Source organism: Peromyscus maniculatus, chromosome 1, assembly GCF_049852395.1.
Source record: "Peromyscus maniculatus bairdii isolate BWxNUB_F1_BW_parent chromosome 1, HU_Pman_BW_mat_3.1, whole genome shotgun sequence".
NCBI lineage: Eukaryota > Metazoa > Chordata > Mammalia > Rodentia > Cricetidae > Peromyscus > Peromyscus maniculatus.
The window spans coordinates 143,037,372-143,063,344 of record NC_134852.1 but is presented as its reverse complement, the minus strand read 5'-3'; the positions used below and the strand labels follow the sequence as shown (position 1 = coordinate 143,063,344).

General features: G+C 48.0%; 2 protein-coding genes across 2 annotated transcripts in view; one reads left to right on the top strand and one right to left on the bottom strand.

Annotated features, from left to right (window-relative positions):
• Positions 1-7,023, bottom strand: part of Lhpp (phospholysine phosphohistidine inorganic pyrophosphate phosphatase) — a 100,073-nt gene extending 93,050 nt beyond the window's left edge. Inside the window, exon 1 of the mRNA XM_006976954.4 lies at positions 6,822-7,023. Within this exon, the coding sequence (XP_006977016.1) occupies positions 6,822-6,946 (125 nt within the window). The 5' untranslated portion in view covers positions 6,947-7,023. The remainder of the gene's footprint in view (positions 1-6,821) is intronic.
• Positions 7,024-19,270: 12,247 nt separating this feature from the next.
• On the top strand, positions 19,271-24,655 carry Nkx1-2 (NK1 homeobox 2). The gene is made up of 2 exons (XM_006976955.4): positions 19,271-20,358; positions 21,796-24,655. The coding sequence occupies exons 1-2, from the start codon at positions 19,572-19,574 to the stop codon at positions 22,497-22,499; spliced, it is 1,491 nt and encodes a 496-aa protein (XP_006977017.3). The 5' UTR covers positions 19,271-19,571; the 3' UTR covers positions 22,500-24,655.
• Positions 24,656-25,973: the final 1,318 nt, after the last annotated feature.

Below are 25,973 nucleotides of genomic sequence, written 5' to 3'. Positions count from 1 at the left end.
ATATGGGGGGGCTAAAAGGAAGTCACTAATAAAATGCCTATGGGTAGTAAACATTCACCCTCAAAGGCCAGCTACCTTGCTGTCACTGGGAGATACCTGAGCCATTACCTGCCTGAGCAGTGATTTATCCCAACCACACTACTGTCTAGTAAACTAGGGACACCTCTTCCTGCTGGTCCCTGCCAACATCTGCGCTCCTGACAGGAAGGGGGACGCCTAAGAGGGGCTGAGGCTCCATGGCTCCACTCCACTCTTCACAGGGCTCCAGTGTAAAAATGACCCTGCTGGTGTCCGTGAGAAAGAGGACAGCTCCGCAAAGTCACCCTCAGCAGCCAGAGGAACTCCCCTAGACTTGTAGAGACCTCATTTCAGGCCAAAACAGGATCCGCGGCTTCAGTTCTCATCAGATTTTCAGGACTGGCCAGTTTATGAAGCAAAATTGGAGGTTTTATTGAAGCTATTTTCATGTAGACTTAAGCACAAGGCTAAAGAGAGAAAGAGAGGCGCTCAGAAGGAAGTAAGGCGTACCCACGTGCAGAGGTATGGCCTTCTCCAAGAGTCACAGGAGGTAAGGCATGCCCAAGTGTAAGGACGGACTTTTCTTCCTTCCTTCCTTCCTTCCTTCCTTCCTTCCTTCCTTCCTTCCTTCCTTCCTTCCTTCCTTCCTTCCTTTCTTTTTTCTTTTTTGGTTTTTCGAGACAGGGTTTCTCTGTGTAGCTTTGCACCTTTCCTGGCTCTCCCTCTGTAGACCAGGCTGGCCTCGAATTCACAAAGATCCGCCTGGCTCTGCCTCCCAAGTGCTGGGATTAAAGGCGTGTGCCACCACCGCCCCGCTAAGTGGACTTCTCAACAGAGATGTGCAAGTAACTGTCTTGGCATTAACCACAAATATTTTGGTAGCTCTCAAGTTATGCCTTTTTGTTTTGTTTTGAGACAGGGTTTCTCTATGTCCTGGAACTTGCTTTGTAGACCAGGAACTCGCTTTGTAGACCAGGCTGGCCTCAAACTCACAGAGATTAGCCTGCCTCGTAAGGGCATATGCTATCATGCCAAGTTTTCAAGTTACATCTTAAATGGTTGCTAAAACATTTTATTTTACAGCCAGGTGGTGGTGGTGCATGCCTTTAATCCCAGCACTTGGGAGGCAGAGGCAGGCGGATCTCTGTGAGTTCTAAGGCCAGCCTGGTCTACAAAGCAAGTTCCAGGACAGATGGGACTTTTACAGAGAAACCCTGTCTTGAAAAAACAAAATAAACAGATAAATCTTATTTTTATTTCTTCATTTTCTCTCTCTTTTGATAAGAGACATGACGGGCTTTGGAAGTGCCTTGCATGGATTTATAATTGCTGATAAAGTAAAATCAGGCGCCACTAGGGGTACACATGCGAGGGGGTAGCACATGTCCTGTCTCTAAAAGGGGCTTCCGGTGGGATCCTAGAAAACTGCAGGCTCACAGCTGGGAAGGGAAGGAGGAGCTCTTACACAGCTGTTAATTATGCTGGGATTATTCTGTGTGTCAGAGGCTTCCACCCGACTCCAAGGGGAAGGGCTCCCCTGAGTTCTCATTTTCCTAGGATTTTCTCTGTCTTCTATCCTGCCTCACTGCGAGGAAAGGAGGAAAGGGTTAAACTCTCCCACTGTCACAGCGGAATTTAGGTTCCACTTCTCTGAGAAGGGCAAACAGGTGTCTTTTCCAACAAAGGGCCGTTTATCTCCAAGGCCCCCACATTCAGGGTCGAGGGAGAGAACGAACAGAGAGGGCAAAGTTACCCTCACGGTGTCTCAAGGACAAACCCAGCAGCCCCTTCTGAGTCCCAGCCAAGCTCGTGCAGATGTGTCCAAAAATGATAAAACTAAACCTCAGCCAATTAAAAATATACTCATGTAACCTCTTATGTAACCAATTATGTAGCTGACCCTGAAACTCCCCTTAGCGGTGCTTAAAAGGAGCTTCCACGTTCCTCTGGGGGTCGTCGCCATTTTTGTACAGGTGAGCGACCCCACTTGCAAGTGGTGCAATAAACATTCTTTGTTCTCGCATCTATTTGAGTCTGGGGTCTTCCTTCAGTGTTTCTTCCGACCCTCCAAGGACAGACAAGCTGAATACAGGGAAGGAAAGAGGACAGCCAGGACCCTTGTACACTGCTGACGTGAGATACAAACGACACAACCACTTTGGAGAACTCCCTAGCAGCACTTATCAAACACACGCCTGCCTTCTAATTCAGCTACTCCACTCGGACACTGCCATGTTCCAGGGATGCTCACCCTCTAGGACACATGCACACACTCTCCAAAACACCAGCTGCAATAACCCAAATAGGAAATAGAGGCGTGCACGAACTGTGTCATCATTTGTAGAGGTTTGAACAAGACCCCCCCTCCCACCCCACCCCCACAAGCTCATATATTTGAGTACTTGGTTCCCAGTTGGTGGAACTGTTTAGGAAGGATCAGGAGGTGTGGCTTTGTTGGAGGAGGTGTGTCATTGGTCACACTATTCCGAGGTAGCTCTCTCTGCCTCATGCTTGTGGATCAGATGTGAGCTCTCAGCTTCTGCTCCAGCATCATGCCTACCTGCCTGCCTGCTGCCATGTTCCCCTGGATGATGGTCATGGACTCACCCTCTGAAACCATAAGCAACCCCTCAATTAAATGCTTTCTTTTGTAAGTTGGTCATGGTGTCTCTTCACAGTAGAACAGTAAGACATCACTCCACGGAAGCATGCTTATCACAATCGAGCCATCTACAAACCACTTTCCACAGATACAACAGATCTCTCACAAGTAACAGCAGGTAAAAGGGACCGCCATCAAAAGGGACACACATTCTGGGATTTCTTGACTGCGGAAGCCATGTGAGCAGCTGCCTCCTAAAGGTCCTGCTGCCTTGAGTCCCCTTCACTTCGTGTTCTCTCTGGCCCCACAATATCCAGAGTCACAAGCAAAAATAACCTATGGGGCTAGAGGGCAAAGCAGTGGCTGCTATAGTGGGTAGCCATTCCAGCTTGGACCTGGAAGTTTCAACCCCCATTGAGGCTTCGGCAACTGTCACACCTACAAGGCGGGGCCAAGGGAGGCACCTGGAGACCCAAGATCTGGATGGGCCAGGCTCTCTCTGTTCCTGGACCCTTGATGGTGGAGGTTGACTGAGCAGAGTTCCAGAGAACACCGCTGGACTTCGATACACCTTCCCCAGGCCCCACGACCTACCTTTCCCTTTTTGTAAGTTACCCACTAAATAAATCTTCCTTTTAACTATATGGAGTGGCTTTAATAATTTCACCAATAGGCTGCCCTGGGCTGGGGAGCATGGAGGGGGCTTTCTGAGATGCTCACACAAGAGAGTGAGATGAATTGGGTGTTACGTGCACAATAGGAATGTTCTCTAGATGCAGAATGTACTTTAGTAATTTTTTAACCAGGCCTGTTGGCACACAGCATGATCCCAGCACTCAGGAGGCTGAGAAAGAAGGATCTTGAGTCTGATGTCAGCCTGGGCTACAGATTTTTTTTTAATAAGCAATCTGTTGCTTTCAAGTGGTTCAGACTTTAGAAGAATAGTAAAGGCATGTGGTGGTTTATACTGATTATCAACTTGATAATCAACTTGATGGGATCACATAGAAGACAAGCCTCTGAGCATGTCTGTGAGCAATTCTCTTGATTTTGTTAACATAGGTGGGAAGACCCACCCTAAAAGTGGACAGCACCATTCCCTAGGCCTGGGTCCTGGACTTCATAAAGAGCAGGAAGCTAGCCAAGTGTAAGCATTCATCTCTCTTGTTTCCTGACTGCAGAAGCCATGTGACCAGCTGCCTCCTCAAGTTCCTGTTGCCTTGACTCTACTTCACTTCCTGTTCTCTCTGGCCCTACAATACCCACGCTGGAAAAAGTCCCACTAGACCTACTTCTAAAAATACCTCTTTCTCTGTTCCCAACTTGACTGTCTCCTCCCTCAGCCACTTTAAGTGTCTAAACTAGCCACCATGGCTCCTCCCTCACTCCCAGCTTCATGGCCTTTTAACACCATTCTTCACCCCATAGCTGAATAAAGCCACATGTTAATGGAACAATCTTTTTGTACACTATGAAGATGTGTCTTTGCCAAGGCACCTTTTGATTGGTTTAATAAAAGAACTGCCTGGCAAGTAGCTAGGCAGAAGGTATAGGCGGGACAGCCAGGCACAGAGGATGCTGGGAAGAAGAAGGCAGAGTCTGAGGAGACACCATGAGAGTAGGATGAGGTAAGCGAGCCTTGGGGCATCATATAGACTAATAGAAATGGGTTAATTTAAATTATAAGAGATAGCTAAAAAAAAAAAAAAATGAGCCTAAGCTATTGGCTGAGCATTTATAATTACTACTAAGACTCTGTATGGTTATTTGGGAATTGGCTGGCCAGACAGAAAAGTTTGCCTATAGCCACATATTATGACTTTACTTTTTTTGTTTGTTTTGTTTTGTTTTTCAAGACAGGGTTTCTCCGTATAATTTTTTGGTGCCTGTCCTGGATCTCACTCTGTAGACCAGGCTGGCCTCGAACTCACAGAGATCCGCCTGACTCTGCCTCCTGAGTGCTGGGATTAAAGGAGTGCACCACCACCACCTGGCTGACTTTATTTTTTTGCTTTTTTTTAATGGTTCAAAAGCTTTAACAATGTTGCTATGCAAAGTTGGACAATGAAGGGTCTTTCTCGCACACTTATCCCCACTATCCACTTCTCTCTACTTGAACCCTGTTTCTTTACTCCCAAAATAGTAGGTGTCTTCCCAGGATTTATGCAAAAACAGCAGTGGGAACATGTGCAATTTATCCAATCCAAAGAGGAGACACGTGATTGCTGTCCTCACTAACAATGTATCTAAAAGGAAAAGTGCTCACTCACACTGTATGGTGTCTCCTGTGGACAAAGGAACAGTAGCCCTAATGATGGAGAGTGGTTTTTCTTGGTCTTTTATGACTTGGTCAAAAGACATAACCACCTTATATTTCTCATAAACAAGGCAGGACAACTACCCAGAAGTAGAACTATTGCCAGGTGGAACGTTTTTCATATGCTTAGGAGGTCACTGATGTTTTTTCCTGGTGAATGACTGTGTCATTTGTCCTTATTCCCATTCAGTTGCTGACTTTTTTATTTATATATTCTGAGGCACAGACGTAAGGGCTCTCTTGTCAAAGGAAATCTCATTTTCATTGTACTTATTTGTACATGTATACAAGTTCATGTGTGTGTACATGTCTGTGGATATTCTGAGGCACAGACGTAAGGGCTCTCTTGTCAAAGGAAATCTCATTTTCATTGTACTTATTTGTACATGTGTACAAGTTCATGTGTGTGTACATGTCTGTGGATATGCATGTATAACAGGGGTAATCTCAATTGTCAACTTGATGAGATCTAGAATCATCCAGGGGACATGCATTTGGGCATGTCTGTGGGTAGACTATCTTCATTTGTTAATTAAAGTGGGAAGAGTCAGCCACTGTGGGTGGCACCATTCCCTGGCTTGTATGAAGAAGAGCTGTTTTCACTTCTGATCTATGGTGACTCAATGTATTCATTTGATCACAAAACATCGTCTACCTTCCCTTCAGATGAGACCCTCATGAAGGTCTCTTCACCTTCTCTGCCTACATGAAGCCACTTCACTTCAAAATATTGTCCAGTGTCTGACTTGATTCCAAGAGGGGCCTCCACATAACGCTCAACACACAAGGCTCACTGTAACACAGGCAGTCCTACATTCTGGGGTTAGTGGAGAATATGTAAAAGCCAGAAAGAAAGACAGGTAAACCTGGACTTCGGCCCACACAGAGGGCCCAGGTGTTTCCTAGGAGTCGATGTCCTTCACCAGCCCCTTTTACTTTGCTACAAAACACAGTTTGAGGCCTTATAATCTCATCAGTACTATCCCTCAAGTCTCTCTCTCTCTCTCTCTCTCTCTCTCTCTCTCTCTCTCTCTCTCTCTCTCTCTCTCTCTCTCCACACACACACACACACACACACACACAGATAAGTAGGGGAGAGACTCTTAGGATCAAAGGACTTACTCAACGGCAGGTAAATAAACAGTCCTAGTTAGGTTCTGGGAGGCTGACTGCTAGACAACGAGCCCCTTCCAACTGTTCATCAACTTTACACAATACTGGCTAGGGACAGCAAAGGCAAATCGCTCAGACTTAATGCCAATGGTGGTCCCTGGCAGGTCCTGCATGGGCAGGCTTGAAGAACCAGACATCTTCTCCTCCTCAAATCAAAACCAATACATAAGAATTAGACAGCTAGCCACATATGTGATTTAAAGTTTTCTAAGTTAAAAGAAACAGGTGGAACATTTAAAATAGTTTACTGGCTTAGTATATTTAAAATGGCCATTTAAACATGTAAGCAACATAACGAAATATTTAAAAGTAACTTTTCCATTTACTTATTTTTAGGGTGGAGCACTATGTGGAGGTCAGATAGAAGGCAGCTTGCAGCAGCCATTTCTTTTTTTCCACCATGTGGATCCCAGGGATTGATCTCGGATTAACGCAATTGTTAGTGAGTGCCATCTCACTGGCCTAACATATTAATATTGCAATATCCCTTTTTGAATCTGTATTTTACTTGCAGGTTAACCAAGTTCAACTGCTCACTTGCTTCCAAAGGACAGCTCCAACCCTTTGGAAGCCAAGCGCTAACACAACCTTTCCCACCTGGTTCCTAGCCAGCGTGAGGGGCGGGACCAGTGCGGGGGAGGCGGGTCCGGCGCGAACGCCCCGCCCCCGGCAGCAGCACAGCCCGACAGTCCCTGCGTTGAGCCCACTAACCTCGCCACCGCCTCCACGGAGCCCGCAATGGCGGCTCCGCCGCCTGTGCCGCTGTCATACAGCACGCCAGTGATGTCAAGCAGCACTCCCCGCACGCCCGCCAGCCGCTCGGCCCACGTAGCCATCGCGTCCTGCTGTACACCCAGACTCGGCGTTGCTGCCGCCAGTATCCCGCGGCCACGCCTTCCACGCGGGGTTGCCTGGGAAATGTAGTCCGCAGCTGGCGGGCCGGGCGCAAACCCGGAATCACGTGGACCCGCCTGGCACTTGGCTGCGTTTCTTCGGAGGCTGGGATCTTCAGAGCATAGCAGAGAAGCTGAGAACACGTCCCTCAGAACACCTCCCTAAGAGTCGAGGCGAGGCAAATTGAAATGAAAAGTAAAACAGCCCGGGAGGGATGGCTCTCACTTATAATCCCAGAAGGATTGAGAGTGTGAGGCTAGGGTCAGTGAGATGCCACAGGGGTCAAGGAAGCCTAACAATTTGAGTTGAATCCCAGGACCCATATGATAGAAGGAGGAAACCAATTCCTGCACATTGTCTCCAGAGCTCCATGAGTGCAGGTACACATACATATTGATTAAATAAATGAATTTTTAAGTGTTGGAGACCAGCCTGGCCTCAATACTGAGGTTCTGTCTCAAAAGTGAGAGAGAGGGGAAGACATCTTGGAAGCAATTGAGTAGTTGGCACAATCCCGCTCCTTGGAAACACTAAAGGAGTGCAAACAAGATGTCTGCAAGCTAGAAGAAAATTAATGTAGATCCAATATTACGGATGCTAGAAGAAATGTGCCGTTGAAAAGAAAGACTAGCCTGGTGATGGTGGTGCACGCCTTTAATCTCAGCACTTGGGTGGCAGAAGCAAGTGGATCTCTCTTAATTTGAGACCAGCCTGGTCTATGGACAAGTTCCAGAACAACCGGGGCTACACAGAGAAACTGACTTGAAAAACCAAAAACAAAAAAAAAAAGATACCAGGCAACAACCTTGGAAAACTCTTCTGTTTTAACATTATATGAAAAACAAAAATCCGGGGGCTGGAGAGATGGCTCGGTGGTTAGGAGCACTGGCTGCTCTTCCAGAGGACCCGGGTTCAATTCCCAGCACCCACGTGGTGGCTCACAACTGTCTGTAACTCTGGTTCCAAGGGATCTGGCACTCTCACACAGACATACTTGTAGGCAAAACACCAATGTACACAAAATAAAAATAAATAAATTATTAAAAAAAAAGAAAAACAAAATCCCCAAGTTGCATGCATGCAACAGCCTTGGAAAAATAAAGACCATAGTAATAGGGGTGGAAGAAAATGAGAATGACAGTGTGTGAAAGCCGCAATTTTTTGAATGAATTCTAACACTTCATTAACGTTATATCATGTTGGCCACAAACATCGGTCTAGAAACAGAGGGGTTTCCTGGACTGCCCCATGAAGTAATGAAATTGAAATGAGGAAATGACTTCTTCTATTTGAGAAATTTGAGAGTTCAAAGGAGAGGGACCACATTTTGCTTCCATTCCAGGCTCTTGTGAACAGAAAGGATAAAGAATTCGTCAGTTAGTGAGGTAACCCAAACCCAGAAAGACAGTTATGGTATGTACTCACTCATAAGTGGATTCTAGATATAAAATAAAGAACAATCAGACCACAACCCATAGAACCATAGAGGCTATATATATATAGCATGGAGGTCCCTAAGACGACTGTGGCTTATAATAAATTTCGGTTTTACTCAATTATTGAAAAAAAAAATAGCCAAACGAATGGAAACACATGAACTATGAACCAAAGGCTGAGGGGCCCCCAGCTGGATCAGGCCCTCTGAATAGGTGAGACAGTTGATTGGCTTGATCTGTTTGGGAGGCAACTAGGCAGTGGGACCAAGTCCTGTGCTCATTGCATGAGTTGGCTGTTTGAAACCTGGAGCTTATGCAGGGATGCTTAGCTCAGTCTGGGAGGAGGGGACTGGACCTGCCTGGACTGAGTCTACCAGGTTGATCGCAGTCCTGGGGGGGGGGGGTTGCCCTGGAGGAGGTGGGAATGGGGGTGGGCTGGGGGTAAGGGGAGGGGGAGAAAAGGGAAACTCGTGGCTGATATGTGGAACTGAATGGTATTGTAAAATAAAATAAAAGGAAAAAAAAAGAATTCGTCAGTTTATGTGTGTGTGGGTGTTTTGTCTGCATGGGTGTCTGTATATCACATGCATGCCTGGTACCCACAGAGACCAGAAGAGGACATCAGATTTACTGAAACAGGAGTTACAGACCATGGTGAACTGCCATATGGATGTTGGGAATTGAACCAGGGTCCGCCTGGCGGCAATGGTGCACACCTTTAATCCCAGCACTCGGGAGGCAAAGTCAGGCAGATCTCTGTGAGTTCGAGGCCAGCCTGGGCTACAGAGTGAGTTCCAGGAAAGGTACAAAGCTACACAGAGAAACCCTGTCTCGAAAAACAAAACAAAACAAAAAGAAGAAGGAGAAGAAGAAGAAGAAGAGAAGAAAGAAACCAGGGTCCTCTGAAAGACTGTCCAGTGCTCTTAACCACTGAGCCATCTCTCCAGCCCCACAGAATGTTAGAACTTTAACCCATTCCAATGAGTTGTGCATTATTCTTTTGATGAGCTTACTGGAGGAACTATTTGCAAGAGAAATAAAAGGTGTACAGTCTACCCGGAGCGGGTTTACTATGCCAGAGACTAGTATTAAACTATACATAGAGAGAAGCCACTCCAGCTAGAGGAGATTTGTGCTCACCAGGCAAGAAGGAGCTTACAGATTTGGGGCTTGGAGGGTGGAGGCTGAAGAATCCGGCTGGAGTCCCAATTAGCCAGGAGTCGTACATCTACGAGAAATGGCTGCACGCTCTGCTCCTTGGAGAGTCCTGTTCCATTGCCTGTTTGTAAGACGTTAGGGACCTAACAGAACAAACACCCTTTGCCTCAGCAGAAGAGCCAAACACTTTCAACCCTGCCTTCCTGTGCTTACCCCTCCCCTTCCAACATCCCGCTGGACGGCACCCAGTCTAGTCTGCAAGGGAATCTGGGTCTCTCCAGACTGCAGGGTAGGAGCTGAGTGAGTCTGACCGAAGAATCTGCCAGAAGCCTCTGCTCCATGCAGTGGGCTCTTGTGCAAAGAGGCCAAAGATGTTATCTTGCCTTCAGAGATGAAGATGGTCAGAAGATAAGACAACACCTTCAGGATGGCTGGGTTGATGTGTGCCAAGTGACAATGAGTAACTGAGATACAGGCTAGAGGACGGATGCTGTGGGCCATGGGTGGCAACAGTGGCTTCTAAGCAGACAGGACATCGGAAGTGGACCTTGAAAGAATCTCTGACTTGCCGGGTGGCGGCGGCGGCGGCGGCGGCGGCGGCGGCGGCGGCGGCGGCGGCGGCGGCGGCGGCGCACGCCTTTAATCCCAGCACTCGGGAGGCAGAGCCAGGTGGATCTCTGTGAGTTCGAGGCCAGCCTGGGCTACCAAGTGAGTTCCAGGAAAGGCGCAAAGCTACACAGAGAAACCCTGTCTCGAAAAACCAAAAAAAAAAAAAAAAAAAAAAGAATCTCTGACTCAAGAGTCATGCCCGGGAGGATAGAGGGTACCTCTGCCACATCTGCCAGTGATGAGCATGTCTGTGCAGTTCTGGCCTCTCAACCAGCTCTGTGTGGGACCTGGACAATCACTGTCGCTCTCTAGGTAGACAGAAAAAAGCCAGTGACCCCTTGAAATTTCTACATCCTGATACCCAGAACCTGCAAGCACATTAGCTTATACGCTGAAAGAGGGCTTTTGCAGGTGTGATTATACCCATGACAGTGTGGGGAGATTAGCCTAGCTGATCCCGTGGGCCCAACATAATCACAAATGTTATCATTAAAGGAAGTAAGAGACAGGGGAGTGAGAAGCAAAGGAGATATGCCAAGAGCAATGGGTGTGTGTGTGCTACAGTTCCAGCCTTGAATAAGAAGGCGGCATGGACCAAGGGAAACAGGAGGCCCCTGGAAGCTTCAAAAGACAAAGTGGATATCCCTAAATCCTCTACGAGGGAAGCAGCTCTGCTGACAACTTGGTTTGAGGACTTCTAATATCTAGACTTGTGCCAAATAATCAATCTGTCATCTGAAGCCACTGTTTGTTACAACAGAGGTAGGGAGTGGATCCAGAGAGCCAAGTCTGGCATAGCAGCCCGACCTGATTGGTCCATGGCAGCGAGTCTCCGAATGTTATCCACCTGATCCAAAATTCCAAGAACTTTGAATATAATGGGTGAAGGGGGTTGTCCAACTTAGAGTCACATCTGGCTACGTGCAATAACCAGATCGGGTTAGTTTTACTCATGCGCAGAGAAAGGTGTATGGAAGAAAGGCCACCTTGGCCAGTGCAGAGGCGGCGGTGGCGGCAGCAGCAGCAGCAGCAGCAGCAGCAGCCTCGGCAGCAGGCTGTTTCCGCCTTTCTCCATCAGCACCTGCACCTCCAGCAGGAGGTTTGACCCTCAAGCTCTCAGGCTGCCTGCTGCACTCCTGGGGTGGCTTCTGCATTTCAGACAGAGAGGGTGGGGAGAGGAAACAAAGGCTTCCCCGGGCCCCTAGCCCCAAAAGACCCTTTTGGCACCTTTTGGGTCAGACTCCAGTGGTCCAGTAGCACGGGCATGTGTAGGGATGCACGCTCCACCAGCAGCTTTGGGCTTAGTTCTTTTCCAATAACACATCTGCAACTACGGCTGAATTTCAGCTTACATATGAATCCATCAATCTTTGATTACTATAGCGGATGTATGTATAATCCTATCAGATTTACTCATACTAGCCAGGGCTCTGGTTGGCCAGTGACAGGAAGCAAATTCCTGCAGCTTAAATTTCAAAGGAATTCATTGACATTCTTGAAATTAACTGAAAGCTTTGTCCCTCGCTGGTTACCAGCTCCAGGGAACAGAGTGCCAGGTCAACCGCCTCATGAAGAATCATTTCTCAACTGGGTCTGACAGTTCCAGAAAAAACTCTGACTCTCTTGGGTCAGGGCCTCTCACTCCCAGAGAAAAGTGGTACTTGGAAGATTCAGGCTGACTCACGTGTCCTACCAGAGCTGTGAGAAAGAACATTTGTATTCAACTCCACCACGGGCATGTGGAATCAGGGAGGCCATGGTTTGACACTGTCTGCAGTGTCCCAGACAGGTTCTTGTTTTGAACACTTGTTTCCTAGCAGCTGGTGCTGTTTTGGGGCGGTGTTGTAAAACTTTGGGAGGTTGGGTCTAGTTGGCATAAGTAAGCCACTGAGGGTGGGTCTTTGAAGGTAGTCAGCCCTTGCCCTCTACTTTCCTGGACACCAGTGATGTGAACAGCCTGTGACACACACTTCGGACATGAAGGCTTTGTTATGCTTTTCCTCCCACAACACACCGAGAGACCCCCTGAAACTGTGAGCCCCCGCCCCACAAAAAGACAAAACTTTTCCTCAAGTTGTTCCAGGCAGTACTGTGGTTGTGGGGGTGCAAAGTAACCATTAGAGCAAGAGCAAAAAATCATAACAAGAGGAAGAAGGAAGCAACCCTGTACGGGCAGAAACACCACGCTGGGGGGTGTCTTTCTGTACGCTATGAACATGTGCTGTTCCCATGGGCTAATAAATAAGCTGCTTTGACCTATGGCAAGGCAGCTTAGAGGCAGGTGGGAAATCCAAGGAGAGAGAAGAAAGAGAAAGTCAGAGTTGGAGAGATGCCAGCCCACTGCATGCCTGAAGGAGCAACAAGATGCCAGCAGACAGGTAATGCCATGGCTACGTGGCAACATACAGATGAATAGAAATGGGCTGAGTTAAGTTAGAGCTAGCTAACAAGAAGCCTGACCCATAGGCCATACAGTTTGTAAGTAATGTAAGCTTCTGTGTGTTTTCTTGAGACTGAGCGGCTGCGGGAGGGACACAGGAAAACTTCTGACTACAATACCAGGCACCCACTACCCTCAGGACCCTTTGTTTTTTGTTTTGTTTTGTTTTTTGTTTTTTCGAGGCAGGATTTCTCTGTTTAACAGCCTTGGCTGTCCTGGAACTCACTCTGTAGACCAGGCTGGCCTTGAACTCACAGAGATCTGCCTGCCTCTTCCTCCTGAGTGCTGGGATTAAAGGCATGCACCGTTTGTTCTTATTATCAAATCCTACCTACCCTGAAAAGTGAGATGACCAAACCAAAGCCTGGCCATATAAGCAAAGGCTTCCTCTGTCTTCCTGAGATGGGCTACAGTGTGTGCTGGGGGGATTGGGCAGCCACTGATCCAGACTCACTCCTCAAACTTTAGCAGACATTGCTCTGAACTTGGAGCATGTATGAAAACTTGGGCTGTCTGGGAGAGCCTTGACGTGTGACATGAGTATCTCACAGCATGACAGCCAGCCAGAGTCAAAGCAGAATGTCCCCAGAGCAAGCGAGCCAGCATTCTGAGAGAAACAAGGCAGAGGCTGCAGGCTTCTTGTGACCTACCTTGGTCACTTGGGCCTTTTGGCATTGCTTACATAGACACAGTGGGGACTGATCAGGCATGCTGAGCACTGGGCACATTCCGGGTGAGCTTCGGAGAACAGACGCCATGACCTCTTTCTGCCAGAAACACCACCCAAAACTCTTGCTGCTGTTCCTGTGGCAGGGTTCTCTGACTCTGGCCAACTTAATTCTAACACGGTTTAGAGGGAAGGGCAGGTGTAGTGTCACATACCTTTAATTCCAGCACTTGGGAGGCAGATCTCTATGAGTTTGAGGACAGCCTGGTCTACATTGAGAGACGCTGTCTCAAAAACAAAAATTAAAGGAACAGTTTGAAACAATACTGGTGATTTATAAAATGAAGATAGGCCCAGTGTGTGCACTTGGGAGACTGAGGTTTCTGGGTGGCCCAGCTCACTTGCTAGAGCTGAGAGCACCCAGTTGAGTTATTAGGTAGGCCAGGAATAGGCTATCATATAGCACAAATGCCCCGTCCCTCGCCATCTGTCCCATTGAGGGGGAGCCTTTCCGGAGGCAGCATGCACAGACAGGGAAGCAGCACATGGCTCATATGATGTCCGGGCTAGGGATTTTAAGGAATCTTGGTTTGATTCCAGGACATGTAGACTACATCACACAAACCAAAATGACCATGGGAACATCATAGAAATAGTTTTAATTTCTCTTTTCATTGCTAGAATCAAATACCTAGCAAGAAGCAATTTGTGGAAAAACCGGTTTCTTTTGGCTCACAGCGTGAGGGTACAGTCCACCACGGCAGAGAAGGCGTGGCCGCAGGAACCTGATGCAGCTGTTAGTCTACAATCAGGAAGCAGAGGGATATGAGAGCTGATGCTCAGCTCCCTTTCTCCTTTTACCCAGTCTGGGTCACCACCCCATGGGAGGTTCTGCCCATCCTCTGGGTGGGTCTTCCGTCCTCAGTTAAGTTTCTCTAAAAAGACTCTCAGGGGCTTGTTTCCATGGTGGTTTTAAATCCAGTCAGGTTGACAATGAAGGTCAAACATCTCAGATAATATACACCACGGGTAATAAATCGCCTGAGCTCACTTTGGGTGTCCTCAGCCAAGGTCACAACCTCACAATCCACCCATGCGCTCCTGAGAACCTGTTTTCCAACATTTTGATTTGGTTGTCCACATCACAAAGAACGCAGAGTTCTGGGTTTTTGTTTTTCCTGGCCAATAAGAAGGTCTGGTAGTTCAGTGTGGTAGTTCAGAATTCCTACAAGGTCTGTCCACATGGTTGAGTAGCAGCCTCTGCTTGCCAGACAGCCAGCTTGTTCAGTTGGTTTAGCAGCTCTGTTAGGCCACAGCCTGGACAGCCGAGGTCCAAGGTTTTCATATTTATGTGAGGCAAACAAGTTGTAGAGGTGGGAGACCAGGGGGTAGGTGGGGAGATGAAAGCATAAGATGTGGGTACATATTCAGGAGATACGGGGTTTTGACCTCTGTGCCTTACAGGAAACTGCCTGACAGGATTTTATTTTGCCCAGGAGCAGGTGGTTTATGGGCTTGCAAAATTCTCCCCTGCTTCCTGATCTCCATTATACAAACACATCTTTCTCTGTCACTCCCTGTTGGCTCGGCACAGAAAGCCAAGGCCCAGATCTCACGGACCTCTTCTCTTCCTGTTGGTCCTGTCACGAGTTCTCGCTCAGTCCCTCAGCTTGCCACTTGGCTTTTTACATTTCCCCGAGCACCTGTCTCTACCTTTCTAGACATCCGGTGCAATTCAGTTTGCCTGGCAATTCCCCTTACTCTGGCTCTTCCCGAGGACACTTTAAAATGTTATGGCACATTGAATGTAAGAGACCCTTCCCCCACCAAAACATGGGTCCCGGAAACCTGTGGTCCGGTCTGCCTCTGAGTAGTCATGCATGGGCTCGTTTATTTCCTCAGATATCCCATTACCTAGTCCAGCTAGCTGCCCAGTGTTAAGGACAAGCTGCTGCAGTTAGGTTACATCTTGGGGCCAGGAGTGGATTCCCTCAAAAAGAATATTATCAGAGAGGGTTCAGAACTCTCACTGCATTCAAATTCAAGCGCCAACAATCTTGAGCCTGTTCCCTACCTAACCCCTCTAAGCTCATTTTCTCAACTGCAAGCTAGTAGGAACTGATTCAAAAACTCTGTGGAGAGCTCCTGAAATAATGTGCAACAGAGCTTAGCCCAAAGCCTGGCCCAGGACAAGCACCCAACAAAGAGTGTATATTGGTAGTACTAATTACTATAATCAGGATATGTATCAAAACACAATGATAAATATGGGTTCTGCTCACCAATGTAACCCGCTATTGCTTAGTGACCTTCTTTGATGTTGCCTCTAAGTTTTTAAGATATAGAACTTGGGGCTGGAGAGATGACTTAGCAGTTAAGACCACTGGCTGTTCTCCCAGGTTCAATACCCAGCACCCACATGGCAGCTCACAGCTACTCAGTTCCAGGGTATCTGATACCTTCATGCACATAAAATAAAGTTAAATAAATTATTTTTAAAAAAGATACAGAAGTTGACTCTTTAACCCCAACACTCAGGATGAGTAGGAGGCAGGGGGACCACAGACTAGCCTGAACCATATAGGAAGACCAACCCTGTCTCAAAAACAAGTTGATTTTTTTTAACCTATAGATTTCCACAAGACACACTTTTACTGTTTAAAGTGAAATATGTAAATACGGGTTTTTTTTTTGTTTTGTTTGCAGTTTAGAGGAAGACAGGCAGGCTGAGCTTTTGTTTTGAATATAAAAATCATTTTTTGAGGCAGAATCTTGCATAGCCCAGGCTGCCTTGAACTTTGTAAGTAGACAAGGATGACCTTGGACTCCTGATCCTCCTGCCTCCACTTCCCAAGTGCTGGGATTACAGGTGTGCACCATCAAGTTACCTGGTACTGGGTAAAGAACCAAAACTTCATGCACGCTAAGGCAAGCACTCTGCCAGCTGAGCCAAGGGCTAAGACCCCAGCCTAGGAAGGCTACATTTTGAACTTACGTTTCACAAACCTAAAGTCTCCAAGGTGGGTTTGTGGTTTTTGTTGCTGTTTTCCAGTTTCATTTACTTACTTTTGTTTTATTCAGACAGGGGTTTCTTATGTGGCCTTGGCTGGCTTGGAATTTAATAGAACTTAATGACTTCAAATTTGTAACAATCCTCCTGCCTCTGCCTCCCAAATGGATGGCATCTGACTCTGAGGTGTGCTTGCTCTTTTTTTTTTAAGTCGTAGCCTGGGGTCAGGTAAACACACCATTGTTCTGCTTACCAGTAGTTTTCTTTTAAAACCCAGTGTCTTTTTTTCTTCCCACTGTATAGAGTGACTAGGGAAAGCTGGCTGAATGCCCAAGTAGAGGGATGTATCCCAAGGCTGTCTCCATAGTCAACACCTCCTTTCGGCCTTCAGCTGTGCCTGATGAAGCTGTCTCTTTGGCATGTATGTCCTAACCTATGGGCTGGCTCAAACAGAGAATTCCACTTGTATTTATTTCAGGAACATATGATTTTATCTTAGGCACCTTAATGCAGCTCCTAATATCACCCACCCTCCCTCTGCATACACCGTACATTCTCTCCATTGTTAATCCTGCTCCTGGAGTGGGTGGCAGCTTTTCGAGGCTGGGCTGGGAATTACAGGCCACTTTGTTTGTGCAATCGCTTGAGAAGCCTGGCACCATTGATTTGCATCAGTGCCTCCGGAATAGCCTTTTGCCATCTCCTTAAAGATACTATCTAAGCTGTGAAATTCATTAAATAGCCCCAGAAATGGATCAGGTTATTTAACACAACATCCCTAATGGCGCAATATCTCAGCTGTCCACACTGATAGGGAACATTGTCTTGGATAGCGTTATCAGCCCAGGACACCCGCTATGAATATTGATCCTGGGCTTGTTACAGCCATCACTTGCCATCAGGACAGGTCAGAGTTGGAACCCACCTAGCATCAAAGCAATTTAAAGACAGCACTCGAACAGAATTTTAATGTTCAGGCAGGGGGAAGAAAAACAAAACAAAACACCCCGATGACCAAATCAACTCTATGCACAGAGGGAAGATGGCTTGCCGGATGTGAACACCTGTATTACCCTGGCTCACACATGTGCCGGAACGTTAGTGGGTCAAGCACATCTCCCAGTTGTGCCTGAAGGGAGGTTTCACTGCATTATAGTCCATACAAAACAAGTGGCCAGGAAAAGGGTTTCCTGCAACTTGCTGCCTCCCTCTCCCCACAGTGGAAAGACATACCCTGGTCTTTGGTTTGTCTCTAAGCCGAGTGAGGGAGACACAGCAGGGTTTCTTCCATGTCATTTACTATCCAGAGCCAAGCACTAAGCAGGGTCCCTGGACTATCACACTGTCGTGAACACATACAGGGGGAAACAGTGAGGAAATGAAGACAGCGATGTAAAAACCACCACAGAAGCAGGCATGCTTAAGGATCTGCAGGTTACAGAATGTGGACTCCCCATGTTGGATTTTCTCTCCAATTTGTTACTTCCTGCCTTTTTTTTGGGGGGGGGTCCCTTTTCTGTATTTAGCACCACAGACTTCAAAGGAAAGATGACTTATACGAAAGAAAAAACTTTATATAACTTAAACAACAGCAGCAACAACAACAAAACGAGGCTATCGAAGTTCAGTGAAATAATCCAAGTTCTATCTGACCATGGCGGGGTGGGGTGGGGGGGTGGAGGTTGTGGGGTTTGGAGGGTTAGGGCGCATTCCTGGTCCTCTGATTTGAGATACAGGTGCCCTCTGGAATGTTACCACCCCATTCCTATGAAATGGCCTCAATGTTCCTTCCAGAGAAAAGGGCAAGAGAAGGAACATTTTTATCTATTTCTAGGTGACTTTAGGGAGCTCTTTCCCCAGTGACCCTGAAAAATCTAATATATACATATATATGGAAAAAAAGTAGATGGAATCGGGGTCAATAGGGAAGGGAAGAGAAAGAAAACGGAAGACTTGAAAAAAATGTGAGAACTGGATGAGAAAGGGTTATCCAAACAGAAAACAAAGTATGTGCATTCCAGAGGGATCTGTGATTTGCAGGTATTGTCCCTGGGCCCTGCCTCTGGGTTTCTGGGTTGTCTTTTCCCTGAGTTTCACACGGCACATACTCCCTTCGGCAGGGGGTGTTCTGGTGGGCTTGGGCTCTGCACTTCCTTCCCTTCACTTTAAAAGCGCAATCCGTCTTTGCTTTAGGACTGGAGCTGGCTTGAATTTCGGCAAGGCTTTAAAGTCGGCAGGGAATATGGTGGCCACCCCTGGGAGGGGCTGGAAGGTTTGAATGAGAAAAGCAACAAGGAGCTAGTCCCCCGAGGATGCCTCTTTAATAACAGATAGGATTAGTAGCCCCCAGCACTTTAGTGCGAAAGAGTTCCCTCCTCTTCCTACTTCTTACCTGCTCAGACAATATTAATTGCCAAGACATTGTCTGGGAACCGCATGGGGCAAAGAAGAAAGGAGCGGGCGGGGTCCGAGGTGGCTCTGGGCAGCGGAGCTAAGGCAGAGATGCTTCAGAATTTGCGGCTGAAATAAATGACTAATGTCCACAGCGGTGACAAAAAGAAGGAATGTCACCACGGGCGTGGCTAGTGCAACCTTTTCTTTACCGCTGATGCTGGCTGTCCTCCCTGGAGACTTGGGGGGGTCAGATGGGGCCATTTTAATCGTATCTCTTCTCTGATCTTAAATTCAAACCAGCGGGCATCTTTTAACCTTTTCCTTCTTGGGGCTGGGAGAGGATGGGGATCAGAAACAGAGTCAATTTCTGAGGCTAATGATGGAATCTGTGACTGAAGAAGTCCTGATGGGCAGCGAAAATGGCACCCTGGGTCACTGAAAGGAGGACAGCCACCTTCAACCAAGCCACCTGGCCCTGAGCCCGCGGCCCTCCTGGTTGGGCACTGTCGTCTTTACTATAAACCCCCTTTGACCTCTGACCCTTCTGGCCTTCCAGGTAGAAAGAAAAGTCTCCTGCCCAAGAAGAATTTTTTTTTTTTTTTTTTTGCCTCTATTTACCAAGACAGGGGACGTGCTGAAAAAATCCCTGGCCCAGCCCAGACTCTTGTGGACCGTAGTGACCCTGGGCAGATCATTGCTCATCTTTGAACCTCATTTTCCCGGTTTTTGAAACCCAGACTGTAGTCCCCGGCCACGCCCACCTCACAGGGATGCTTAGAAAATCAAAGGAGTGTGAGAAAGCCCCAGGGCTTTGTAAACTGTAAACACACAGGGCTTTAAACATTCCAAGTAAATGGGCCCGAAGCCGTTACTGTGGTTCACAGAAGATGCAAGAGATGCACCAAGCATCTTTGCGAAGCGATCAGGCCTGGCCTCCGTGGCATCTTCAAGTCAAAGAAAGATGGCAAGTGCTCTAAGAGAAATAAGTCAACTGCAGTCAGGCAGATGTGTATGTAGAGGGGATACTGGAGATGGAAGCCTCCCTCGCGCCCTTCACGAGTCTCCACAGGATGGGAGGACGCTCGCGCAGCGTGCGATCGCGATCCCTCGAATCGGGAACGCGCATTGGCAAGCGAGGGTCCCTCTGGTCCAGGCCAGCTGCCACCGCGCCGCGCGGGATAGTCCCAAGGCAGCTGCGAACTCGCCCTGCACGTGGCGGGGGTCTGGCCAGTGCAAGTGCCAATCCGCAAGCAGCCCCCCGCTGCTCTCCTCCCGCCCCGCCTCCTTGCCACCCTCTCCAGCGTCTCTTGGCGGGGAAAATCTAGTTCGAGACTGGAGCGCTGTGACCGAGACAGAGCTTAAGGCAAGCCCCAGTGCGCCCATCCCGGACCCCGCGCGGCCAGCCTCCGGTCCGTGGGAGGCGGGCATGTTGGCATGGCAGGATGGCGGGGCCAAGGCGGCCCCTTCTCACCACAAGATCTCTTTCTCTGTCCTGGACATCTTGGATCCACAAAAATTCACGCGAGCTGCGCTCCCGCCGGTGCGTCTAGCTGCTCTGGAAGCCAAGAAAAGTTTAGCGGAGGTGGAAGCAGGGGAGGACGGCAGCCCCGAGTCTACGATCGGGTCTCAGGAGCCCCCTGGTAAGAATGCGAGGCGGTTTCAGTCTAAGATGGTATCCGTGTGTGTGGAGCAGCCAAGGTCTGATGAATGGCTGTTGGTGGCCTGGGAGCTAGAGAAGGCGCACCCGCGCGCAGGTGCGAAGTGAAGCCTCTCCTCCTTGGAAGAAGAAAGAGGCAGGGATGAGGCTGAGATACCAGGGCAGGTATGTGCCTCATTCCTGAACACCTGCTCAGTGGATGAGTGCAACAGCTCTGACTGGCTCGCATATCTAACGGAAATGTGTTATGCTGTCCACGTGCTAAAAGCTGGGCTAGGAGCTGGGATAAAGGTTATGAAAACGCCTTCCAAGTATATAGTATCATTAACACCACTCCTATTTTATGGCCGAGGCCATTGAGGCCAGGATTAGGTGCTTATTTTCAACCACTCAGAAACACCTGCAGAGCCCATGCCTTCACCTTTCCTGGACCTGACAGGGGGCTGGGGGTGGGCAGACAGAAAGAGTTGGGTGCTTTCTCTCCTAGACCATTGCACTTCATCCCTGAAGTTGGTGGACGTCAAAGGAAGGGTTCAGGAAAGTTTGTGGCTGGAAGGACTTAAGACAGAAGGATTCATGCTGAGTGGGACATGGGCATGAGATTCCTTGGAAGGAAGCCGAAGGTCTAGGGACTCTGGGATAGGCTGTATGCAGCACAGTCCCCTGCTCGTTTCTAAGTTTGGCAGTGATTGTCTGGGGCCCGGAAGCCTCCAGTGGCCTGCCTTGGGGCCCGGCCACGGGCTTGGATTAATTGTTTGGATGGTCTCTCTGTGGGGCTGCCTTCCCCTCCCCCTAACTCCTTGATCGATATTCTATTACTGGCGACTGCATATCTCCTGCCCGCAGCTTGCAGGTACTGACTTCAAACCCCCTTTCCCTGTCTGATCCTAATATTGTTCGATTAAAACTTACCTTTAATAGATGACATCTATCGATCAGGCCCCGGACAAATCTGAAACTCTATTAACACGGCCGGAGAGAGAAGATGGGAAAGGGGGAATTTCTCTTTTTGGGGGGAGGAGGACTTAATAACTTCTTTTTTAATTGCTAGGAGTCGCACACCAAAATAGGCTTCTAGGGACTGGGGAGATTCAATAGTAAACGCACTTGACATTCCCATATCGTAATAGCAGACTCCTCTCTTCTCAGCTCGATAAAGTCACTATACTTTCTTGATATGGGGTGCCATCCAACATGTACTTTTTGGGTGCCTACTGAATGGCAGATCTGTAAAGGGCAAGAGGACACTGCACTCCTGAATTTGCTCCCTAAGATGTGCGCATTGGGGACGGAAGAGGACAAAGTGGAGATAGTTGGATCAAGGGGAAAGCTGAGTGTTGTGGGGGAGGACTAGAAGGTTTGGGGATGCAGGTGGGTAGAGTTGTTACAGGCTTCTGGTCACCCTGCCCTTCTCTCGCAGATGCCGAGGGCCGAGGCACTGGCTTCGCGTCCCCCCTGGAAGGCTCGGAAGCGGAAGAGGAGGAGGAAGCAGAGGATGCGGGGCGCGCGCAGCGGCCGGAGCGCTGGCACCGGGTTCACGAGGGCTCTCCAGAGGCCCTGGTGGTGGCCGCGGGAGCGGGGGAGAGCGGTGTGGACCGGCTCCCAGCGTCCCCCGGCTCCCCCGGCTCTCCGCGGCCGCGGCGCCGGCGATCCGAGCCTAGCTGTGCCAAGCCACGGCGAGCGCGCACCGCCTTCACCTACGAGCAGCTGGTGGCCCTGGAGAACAAGTTCCGAGCCACGCGCTACCTGTCCGTGTGCGAACGCCTGAACTTGGCGCTGTCGCTCAGCCTCACCGAGACGCAGGTCAAAATCTGGTTCCAGAACCGCAGGACCAAGTGGAAGAAGCAGAACCCGGGGGCCGACGGCACGGTGCAGGCAGGATGTAGTACGCCGCAGCCTGGGACACCCGGCGCCGTGGCGGGGGCCTGTGGCAGTGGCACGGGGAGCAGTCCTGGCCCACCGGTTCCGGGCGCTCTGCCCTTCCAGACTTTCCCCACCTATCCCGCGACCAACGTCCTCTTTCCCTCCTCCTCCTTCCCGCTGACGACAGCCGCCACAGGGAGTCCCTTCTCTCCTTTTCTTGGGCCCTCCTACCTGACCCCTTTCTATGTCCCACACCTATAAACCCGGTACTCCAGCCGAGTTGGGATTCGCGAGTGACCAGTATGGTGGTGTGGACCTCTGCTTCACAGAGGGGCACTGACCGCCCCCTCCTGGTGTACTGGTGTCTGTGTGCCCCTTCTCTCCAGCTGCTGGTGAAGCCACCAGAGGGCGAGGAGAAGCCACCTGCTGGACTCCATACAGGCCACTAAGGGGTCCAGAAAGTATTCAGACCAAGCTGACTCAATCTTCCAGCTTCTGGACGTCGCTCTTCACTTTCATTCACTTCCAGGGCTCTGTTTTTTTTAAGGGCCTTGGTATTCAATACCAGGCTAATAAGGGTTCCCAGGATAGAGACCAGAGGAAGCCAAGATGCCCTGGGCACCAGCTGCTAGTGCCAAAGACTGAATATTTAAAGGTTCCGGTACATCCCGAGAGGAAGAACTTTCCTTCCTGGTGGTGGAATTGTCTCAACACAGTACTTCCTCTCAAATCCTGAACAGAGCTGGGGCAAGTTGGACCCAAAGCAGATGCAGCTATCAAATGGACTGTTTTCAAGATGCGTAACAGCATTTCTGGATCTCCTTATGAGATTCAGACTTGAGCCAGTTACTGATGCTAACAGACTACCTTATTTTCTGTGTGCAGACGCCACGCCACGTGTATGTACCAGGAAGTTGTTCTGCTTTGTGCCTAGACTGACCTGGAAGAGACACAACTTTGTTGCCTCACAGGTTTTGAGAGCAGCTTGGATAGATGACAGCAGCGCCCTAAATGCATCAAAAGGACAGTAAAGGGAGTGATGACCCAAAGGCCATGCTGAAGTCAGTGTGTGAGCTGTTGTGATATGCTCCTTTGTCCGGCCTACACCTTCATGGACTTCCGAACTGACAAGTTGGAGCAGAGCAAGCTCCACCCACAGGCATTGCAGTCAGGCATTTGGAAGCACAACTGTAAAATTTAGAATACCTGAGACGCTGACTTGAAAACAATTCTTGTTTTAAATAGTTTTCTCCCCCTCCTCATGATGGTGAACAAGCAAAAGCTGTAAGGGACTGGGAAAGAAATACTTCCCAAGTGTAAAGCTCGATGAAGGCCAAAACCTTGTTGGAATAGGCTCAAGGATACATATGTTTTAATTGCTGCTTTCTTTGTGTTGTGTGATATTTTGTTTGTGCTCTGACAAATAAAGCTTGCTTGGAGTCAGAGGTGGAGCTAGCCACTAGTTAACCATAGAGGTTTGGAGGACTGCAGAGAGAGGGACAGGAAGTGGTAAGGTGGGGCTGAAACAGGATCTCAGCCCCTTTGGTCAGAGGAACAGAGGAGGTAGGAAGTCACTGGTGGCTGCTCCCCTAATTCTCTGATCTTTCAAGTTTTTACCCCAATATCTGACTCCTGGTTTTTATTGATAAGATTAATTAGAATTATGCATCATCTGTCATCCAACATTTGGGGCACTAATTCACGAAACAGCTGCTTGCCCATCAGCACCCACCTAGATGGCTGGCTCTCCCTTACTTCCCCAAGCCCTCTGAGCAAGTCTGGGGTTTTCCTGTTGCAGCCTCTCTACAGCAATTTCCACAAGCCCCAAACTCCACAGTTGCCTGGGCTCTGAACTCCACTGGGCATCTCTGCCTTCAGGCAGCTCTGGACTTTCACCTCCCACAGGTCACATATGCTACTTTTGAGCATTCCTATGCCTACCTTTCAGGTGGCTGGCTCTTTGGCTCCTTTTCCCGGTGGGTTGTGAGCTTTCCTTGGACCCCCTCCTCAGGTTGCTGACACACAATTGTGGCAGTTGTCCTCAGCCAGGCTGTGCATCACTTATGTTCTCTGCTCAGACATGCCAAGCAGCGCCAGCCGGTCTCTCATCACCATCATTGTCAGCAATTTGGTGAGAAAATGGGAATTCTTAAAGAGGAGAATTAATTTTTTTTTAAAAGGAGGTTTTTTCCCCCCCACATTTAAAAAAAAGGGAAATACTTATGATGGAGGGAGTTAGGTTTCTGTATGATAACACAATGGATGGTTTAAAAATGGAACAATTAAATGAAGGGGTAATCAGCGTAGCTGGGAATGACATAATGTTAATTATCATTTTGATAATTCTAGTTTTATCCCTAAAAAAGTTGGTTGATATGGGTGCCAAGATACAGGCCTTAGAAAAAAAATTACTAAAGTATTGCCATTTTGACTGTTAAGTTACAAGCCTTAGAAGTATGTACTAAAACAGGTAATAGAGATATTCAGAAAAGACAGAGGAATTTAGAGGAGAACCAACCTCAACTTTACATTGTGAAATTAGAGAGGGACAGCTCATGGTTATAAAAAAAACCAACCTTAATTTATCCGGTTCCCATATAGGAACAACTGTCAACTGACAGGTATCTCCAAGGCTGTGGAAAAGCTGACTGGATTCCTGTGGATGTGTTAGATTTGAGGAGATTTAAGGAAGCGATAGTCTTATATGGTATGCATTCACCTTTTGTGAAGCAGATGTTAAATTCATGGTCAACTAGTTGCAGAATTGTCCCACAAGACTGGAGAGACCCGGTTACAGCAGTACTGGAACCTGGTCCTTAATTACAGTGGAGGACCTGGTGGAAAGATGAGGCTAAGACCATTGAACAACAAAATAGGGATAGAAGTATTGAAATTTCTCAAGACCAACTTCTTGGAGAGGGTGATTATGCTGATGTACAAAGGCAGTCTCAATATGATGACCACGCCCTGGCTCTATGCTGTACAGCAGCTTTGAATTCATGGGACAGAATTGAAGAAGTCGGAAAGAGAACAGAGTCATTTAGTAAAGTTATACAGGACCCCAAAAAAAACTTCCACTGATTTTTTTTTTTACAAAGACTTCAGCTGTAAATAGAATGATAGAAAATTCAGAAGACAGACAAATATTAATTGAATCTTTGGCTTTTGAAAGGGCTAATTCAGAATGCAAAATGGTGATTAGGCTTTTAAAGGCAAGATCTGCACCCATGGAGGAATGGATTAGAAAACTAACTTATAAGACTCACCAATGCTTTTCATTTGATCAGACATAACTTACCAAAAGGGAACCTCCCCAAAGTTAGGATTGGGGCAGGGTTGTTTTTGTCTTTCCATGAGAATGAAGCCATTCAGCTAAGGAATCTGAAGACCACCGGACAAATGAGACATCTGAAGAATAAGGACGAATCATCCAGAGAAAATATCCCAAGAAAAGAGTAAATTGGCCTATTGGTATATCACATTTCCAACAGGCTAAAATTTCATAAATCTTCCCAAATGTTTGTTTCTGTCATTCTCTATAGACACATAATGCAGATGATCTTTTTGTAGTCCCAGTTCAATTAAAAATTAAAGCTGGTTTTGGAATCGGAGCATGGCTCTCTCCTTCTCTAAACCCAAGCATGCTTGTTAAAAGGAAAATTCAGAATCTCTGTATCATGTCAGAAGAGCCACTTGATATGGGACAGAAGAAAAACCAAAATTAAGGGACTATTC